The sequence below is a fragment of the Neomonachus schauinslandi genome, chromosome X (genome assembly GCF_002201575.2).
Source record: "Neomonachus schauinslandi chromosome X, ASM220157v2, whole genome shotgun sequence".
NCBI classification, from domain to species: Eukaryota; Metazoa; Chordata; class Mammalia; order Carnivora; family Phocidae; genus Neomonachus; species Neomonachus schauinslandi.
This window is the reverse complement of record NC_058419.1, coordinates 15315319-15322979: the sequence shown is the minus strand read 5'-3', so window position 1 is coordinate 15322979 and position 7661 is coordinate 15315319. Positions and strand designations below refer to the sequence as shown.

The following is a 7661-nucleotide window of genomic DNA, read 5'->3' as shown; positions in this document are numbered from 1 at the left end:
CGGGTCCTCTGACTCCAAATTGGTCTGATTTCCTTGCATTGTGCTTTCTCTGCATGAAATGGAACTCAGGCATTCAGCCATTGTTTACTGACCTACTTATGCTAGGTGCTAGGGATAAAGAAATGAATAAGAAATGGCCCCCACCCTCAAGGACTAGAGAGGAACAGAGACTATTAAACTCTAAGCAGTTGCAGTAGATTCCCAAGAATGAATAAAGGTGCCTTTAGCCAGAGCACACTGCCAAGTCTGGTCAGGTGGCCAAAGGTAAAGTAGCATCTGGACAGGTACTTCTAGTAAAGGAAGGCCACACAGCATGTCTTGAGTGACCACTGTATGCCTGGTCCTGGCTTTGGTGCAAGAGGACAGCCCCCTCTCTGAAGGAGCTCGCGGTTAGGATGCTATGATGGAAGCCAAGTTTAAGGCAACTCAGCAAACAGCTATTGAGCATAGACTCTGTCTCAGGCACTGTTCTAGGTGCGGAGGATATGGCAGTGAACAGGGTTGACAATCTGACAATCTTTCAGGAACTTTTCACCAATATTGCCATATATAGTAGTGTAGAGAATGTTGGTCTTTGAGATCTGTACTTGGTTCAGAATATATCTGTCTGGAGGCCTGAGGACTGGCGTCCTTTGTAATTGCCCAATTCTAGTGGGGGGTGGGGGGTGGGTGTGGGACAGCATCCTAGGTAGATCAACAACGGCGGAGTAGGAGAATTTGATGTGTTTTATTCTCTCTCGCATGCAAGGGGTCAAGATGGAGAGCAAAGTTTATTATGAAAAGTGAGGTACCCACTGGATTGCTTAGTCAAGCTCTCCAGGGGGGCCCAGGTCTTTGTCCAGGAGCATCTACATGCAGTTTTGGGTCAATCTTCTCGCTCATTTGTTTTTGGAGGAGGAAGGCACTTCCCCAGAAGGCAAGTTGCTCTTTTGTCCTCAGTGGCCTTTTTTTTTTTTTTTTTTTTTAAACTTCCTGCTGATCTTCTACTATGTGAGTTGCCAGATAATTCTCTTGTGTGGCTCCTGGGGGCCCCTTAAGCACTTCGTTGAGCTCTGTCTTGTTCCCAGAACATCGATCAGAGGAGGCTCCTCACCTGGTCCTCAGACCAGCGCGCATGGTGGTTGAGCTTCCTGGCACCGTTCAGGAGCCCCCAAAATGCCTCTCCTCCAAACTATAGCCAAGCCACTTGGAAAAAATAGTGCCAGTAACATTTTGTGTTCGATCCGCAGCTGTCCCCTACCTGTGTTGCTCACCATGGAAGAGATGGGGAAGACTGATATCCAGCTGCAGAGACCTATAAAGACTGAGTGGAATCCCCGGTGTGTCCTCTTCACCTATTTCCAAGGGGACATCGGCAGCGTAGTGGACGAACACTTCTCCAGAGCTCTGAGCAATGTCAAGAGCCCCCAGGGATTGAGCCCCTTGAGCCAGAGCACAGACGTGATCCTGAGGAATGGTGAGCATGTTGGGAGGGAGGAGGCTGGAATTTTCGATCAAGGCTACCACGGAAAGACCTGTTCTCCCAAGCCCTTGATGCGCTGACACGTGTGTGTATTTGCAGAAGGCAAGTCACACCGTAAGTGAGAAGGTGCACCCATTTCTTGGGAAGTTTAGTGTGAAAATCAACAATGTGTAATCAAGCTAGTTCACCTATTTCGTTCTTTCCTTACCTGCGTTCGGTGCTGGGTTCACTGCTTAGTACACAGTTAAGAGCGCCGTGACTGTTCGCTATTATCAGCCTTCGTTATTTATTTATTTATTTTAAAGATTTTACTTATTTATTTGTCAAAGAGAGAGAGCACGAGAGTACAAGCAGGGGTGAGGCAGGCAGAGGGGGAAGCAGGCTCCCTGCTGAGCAAGGAGCCCGATGTGGGACTCGATCCCAGAACCCCGGGATCATGACCTAAGCCGAAGGCAGATGCAGATAAATAAATAAATAAGCAAGCATTCTAACATCTCTAAACAATTATTTCAAGATAGCTGTGTCAAAGAGTGCTCATCAAAATACCCAGGTTTGGGAAAAGCTGTAAAAATTAAGCTGTCAGGGCTCTAGTAGAACTTTCATAGACCCTAGACATTTCTGACTCTATGGGCCTCTTTCTCAGTACAGCTATGAAAAAGGACATTTTGTGATTGTGTTGCTATAAACACAACTTTAATCCAGGCTGGATTCATTTTTATGTATTTGTTATTTTGTTATACTCATTTTTCTTCTAATTTTAAGAGACGTTAAAACATTTTCATGGGCTCCTAAAAAGTATCTGCGGGCCCTAGGCACTGTACTTGCCGTGCCTCATGGAGAAGTCACCCTGCCAGATGGATGGGAGTCCATCCACCATTTTGAAATGTGCAATAGACCAGGGTCTGCTTGATTTTAAGAACTCTCCGTTGTAGTTGCCCGGCACCCACGTTGAATGCCTGGCTCCCACTGGAGGATGTACATGCCTCCAAATGATTGTCCGTTTTGTGCAAAGATGCCAAGTGGGGGGCCATCTGCCTGTGGGGGGAAGATCTCCCCTCTTTTCGGGAGCCATCACTCTGGCTTTGCTCTTTGGGCCTGGTTGGGGAGTTGGTGTATATCACCTTTGCAGAATTTGCTTCTGTCCTAGAAATTATTTTTCCAGTCAGGTGATGTGATTTTCTGAGACTCTTGGGAGTTAAGTAAACATGTGGAAGGGGGCACTAAAGGAAACGATGCAGTATGCAGTTGCAATGGGCACAGTGGGGTGGCTGGAGCGTGGGGCTGTGGTGTCCAAAAGTGTGTTGAGTAGTTCAGAGCAGGAGCAAGAATGACTGACTGAGTCATTTGGGAGAATTAACGTGTAGTAAGAGCTGATAAATGGGATAAGTGGGTTTCAGAGGATCTAATCAGTTCCTTGGAAGAGTCAAAACCCCAAGCTCTTCATGCATGGACTTCACATGCATGGACTTTGGCTGTTTGGCTTTGACTGAGTTCTGAACACACTGGCTTGGATTCATTATCATCACTCCCTTGTAAGTGCCATCTACCTATAGTCCCTCACAACCTCTGTCCCGCTTGCCTGATAAAACCCAACCTGAAATAAAACCAACTCTTGGCCTCTTGCCCCATTTCATAGGAAGACTCAAAAATTACACCCATGCACCCTTCCTCTTCCTCTCCTGCTCTTTGGAACTCACTCCACTCAGGCTTTCATCTTTATCACTCCTTAACCACTCTCATCAAAGTTAACCAGTGACCTCCACTTGCCAAATCAATGGTCTTTCCCTGTCTCCATCTTTTTTTGACCTGTCAGCAACATTGGCTGCAGGTGGTTGCTCCCCCCTCTTAGAAAGGCCTCTTTCACTTGGATCCCATAACATCACCTTCTCCTGGTTTTCCTCCTTCCTCCTGGGTTACTACTCCTCAGTCTCCTTTGCTGGACGTCCTCTTCTTTTCAGCTTCTAAATGTTTGGAGGCCCCAGTGTTCGGGTCTTAGACAATTTCTCTATCTACACTCACTCCCTAAGGGATCTCTTCTGTCTCTTGGTCTTAAGTACCATCTATATCAATTTCAAATGCATTACTTCCAGCCCAGACTGCATCTCAGTCCTGTCTATCCAGGGGCCTACTTGATCCCTTCACAAATGTACTAGGAATCACAAACAGTGAGGTCTCAGACTGAGCTCTTAATTGCCTCCTCGACCCGCTCTGTCCACCGTCTCCCCATCTCAATATATGGCAGCTGCATCCTTCCAGTTAACTGAGAGTCATGTTTAACTCCTCTCTTCATCCCCTAGCCCATGCCCAGTCCTTTGAAACAGTGTCAGTTTTACCTTCAAAATATATCCAAGTTCTGACCACATCTCCCCACCTCTGCTGCTATCGTGTTGGTCCAGGAAGCTGTCATCTCAGCCCAGGATTTTTGCAGTAGCTTCCTGACTGGTCTCCTTGCTTCCACCTTTGCTCCCCTTCCGCCTGTTCTCAAGATAGCTGTCAGAATGATATCACTAAAAGGAAAGTCTCGTCCTATATCTCTTCTGTTCAGAACCCTCCAGTAGCTTCCTGTCTCACTTGGAATCAAATACAGAAGTCTTGCGTGGGGCCCTGTTTTCATTCTGATTTCATATCCTACCACCCCCACCTCATTTCATCCAATCTAGCCTCCTACTATTTGTAGAACATGCCAAGTACAATCCTGCCTCAGGCCCTTTGCACCTCCCCACCCCCTCCCTGAATGCTCTTTCCCCAGATAACTGCAGGACTTCCCCCTTTTCTCCATTCAGGTCTCCATCGGAATGTCACCTCTCCAGCCAGGCCCTCTCTGCACAATCTCTTTAAGAAATAGAAACACACCCCCCCTGTCACCCTCTGTCCTCTTACACTATTTTATTTTATTTAGCATTTGTCACCACTGGGCATATTCTATATTTATGTGTTTTCTTTCTTGTCTCCCCCCATTCTCTAAACTGAATTCCATGGTAGCAGGGCCTCTGTGTAAATTGCTACTTCCCAAGTACTTAGCCCAAAGCCTGACACATGGAAGGTACCCAGTAAATATCGCTTGAATGAATGAAACTGTGATTCGCATCACAGGGTACTGATGTCTGCCATGGATGGAGTCACCGAAGAGAGTGCGGTGTGTGGTTTTAGAACCAGCTCCACCATTTATTGACAATGTGATCTCAGGGCACATCACTTCCTCTGTCCGTGCCTCAGCTCCCTCCTCTCTAAAGCTGAGGCTCACTCAACTATAGGAGGGGTCCATGAGGTCGTGCATGGCCACTGACACATAGTGCCATGTCGGTGTTCGATAGGTTTGTGTGGTGGTATGAAAGCTTGACGTGTTTTCTGAGTGGCGCGAGCGGATATGGGGGCTTGCTTTCAAAGCACTAAGATCACAGAGCAGCAGGCCCCTCCTGGAAGCCTGCACGTTTTCTAGGGGCTTCTGCCATGTGACAGCTGTATGGTTTCCTATGCCTCTGACTTCATTCTATTCTGTGATTCTCCTGTGCATGAAGGGAACTTGGACGTGGCTCTGTTTCTTGCCCAAGCCAACCTTCTGGGGCCAAACAGAGAGACAGCCATCTTCTCTGCTTACCTTCTTGGTTGCATTTACCCTGTGAGAATCTCACGGGTCCCTTGACTGTGAAGATGTCTTCCTCACAGAGTGCGGGGCAGGTGGGGCAAATGTTGGTCCAGCTGACTGAGCAAAAGGAGGTCTGTCTTCTTCCTCCAGGCCTCTTATCACGGTTAAGAGTCAAGTTTCTCGGGCGCCTGGGTGGCTCAGTTGGTTAAGCGACTGCCTTCGGCTCAGGTCACGATCCTGGAGTCCTGGGATCGAGTCCCGCATCGGGCTCCCTGCTCAACAGGGAGTCTGCTTCTCCCTCTGACCCTCCCCCCTCTCATGCTCTCTCTATCTCATTCTCTCTCTCAAATAAATAAATCAAATCTTAAAAAAAAAAAAATTTAAAAAAAAAAAAAAAAAGAGTCAAGTTTCTCATAAGCTGTGCTGCCTCTCGGGAGGCCCCATGAAAGACCAGTCCCCCAGCGGTTCTCACAAGAGGTGTTATGTGAGAGCCCCGCAGCTTCGGAAATGGTGGGAAATCCATAAAGTGGCCTTTCATTACTGCCCGTTAGCAGCCTCTCAGGCCCTGCTGGCCAGCCCCAGGCCGCTGAGCCCTGGCTGAACCATGCCCAACAGAACAGGCTCCCATTCATGGGCTCCCGTTACCGACTCGGCCACTTTCTAAGGGAGCTCTGTCAAGCCAAATATGCAAAGCCCAAACACAGAGGCCCGTGTGGCTAGGAAATGCCATCGAATTTCCTGGCTGTTTTTCCCAAATCCAAATTATTTTTTTATTTACTTATGTATATTTTATACTGGCTGGACTTGAGAAAAGAAAACACAAGCTGAAGGCATTTTTTGAATTATCTCCCTTTTAAAAGGACACTGAGGATCTCAGAGTAGGTGACCAGAGAAGCTTCGGTAGTTGCCACTTCTTGGGGGGCGGGGGGGGACAGGGTCCGGATGCACATCCCACTCCCCTGAGCACCCAGAGGTCTTTTGTAGCGAGACTCAAAAGGTCATACCTCCTCCTCTCTCCTCTCAACCATAATCCAGTAGGGGTGGGGAAGAAACACTGGTTTGTTTGTTTTGAGTGTGAATATCTATTTGAGAGAGAGTCAGGCTAGTTGTTCCTGGCCCTTGTGAACACTGACAACTCCTGGTGAGGGAGAGGAATCCGCATCAACGCAGAGTGAACCCCCACCGGACGCTAGACACCATGGGCCAGTGACTGTAGTCACTTCAGTCCTCAAAAGCCACTGTGACTTCTGAAGGTCAAAGATAGGCAACCTGCATATGGTGTCAGAAGACAGGAGAGCAGTTACCTCCCGGGAGGTGGGCTCCCCGGGGTGGCGGCCATGTTCTGTTCCTTGACTGGGTGCTCGTCACCTAGTTTGTGAATATTCCCCCAGCGGCACGTGGGCGCATCTTCCTGCATGCCTGTTGTATTTCCCAAAGCCACTTTACAAGGGGTATTCATGTCCTCACTTCACGGAGGAGGCAACACAGCCCAGATAGGGTGAAGTGTTGAGATGGGTCACACAGCTAGAGATTGAAACCCAGGTCCATCGGACTCTTTACTAGCCCACTGTCCTGCCTTTGCAGACCCTGACAACAACCCCGGCGAGAGGGCTAATGCCCAGAAGGACTATCGCTAATACTGTTGACGATCGCTAACAGTGATGGAGCACGTCCTGTGTGCGGGGCCCTTTGCTGGGGGCTCCCACAGGGATGAGCTCATTGAATCCTCACACCAGCTATTGGTTAACTCGCACTGTGCCCATTATCCTGGGAAGGAAACTGAGGCTCAGGGAGCCAAGTGATTTGTCCAAGATCCCACCACCAGTAAGGGGTGGCTATTCGAGACCAGGCCAGTTTGACTCCGATCCTTGAGCTCTCAGCCACTGGCAAATACTGCACACGTTCTGTGTTTCATCTTCATTTTCATCCGGATAAAGGCTCTGGATAATCAGCAAAAGACTGGGTACCCCGGGGAGGCGACGGTAAAGGAGGGAGTGGGGCCGAGCAGGCCGCCCTAGCGCCCTGGAACAGGACCGTGTCCTGTAAGCTGTCCTGTCCCCGGTGTTGTTTCAACCTCGGCTAATACAAACAATATCCTCTTTGTTTCTGGGGTGAATGAATAAGAGGCCAGCACCACTAGCCAAGAAGGCAGAGAAGGAAAAGTCAGTGCGTACAGATGGGACAGGCCGAAGGTTGGACTGTCACGGTGCAAGATGTTCAGAGGGTGCTTGGTTTTAACTTCAGCATAAAGCAGGATTTGTATTCAAGGCAGAGACAGAGAAAGGGGAGGGGGGCGAGAAGGAAAGCAGGTCTTTTACAACTGTGACTCCAATTCAGTGAGTCAAATGGTTTCCTCAGTTCTTACTTAAAAAAAAATAACTTTTTCGGGGCGCCTGGGTGGCTCAGTCGTTAAGCATCTGCCCTCGGCTCAGGGCATGATCCCGGGGTCCTGGCATGGAGCCCCGCATCGGGCTCCCTGCTTGGCAGGGAGCCTGCTTCTCCCTCTCCCTCTGCTGTTCCCCCTGCTTGCGCTCTCTCGCTCTCTGTCAAATAAATAAAACAAAATCTTAAAAAAAAAAAAAAAAAAGACTCAAAAGTACAGACAGACAACAG

At 48.7% G+C, this 7661-nt stretch overlaps 1 protein-coding gene across 1 annotated transcript in view; it reads left to right on the top strand.

Moving 5' to 3' along the window:
• Nucleotides 1-1254: 1254 nt before the first annotated feature.
• VGLL1 (vestigial like family member 1) overlaps nucleotides 1255-7661 on the top strand; it is a 10673-nt gene continuing 4266 nt past the window's right edge. Inside the window, exon 1 of the mRNA XM_021685008.1 lies at nucleotides 1255-1456. Coding sequence (XP_021540683.1) covers nucleotides 1255-1456 — 202 coding nt within the window. The remainder of the gene's footprint in view (nucleotides 1457-7661) is intronic.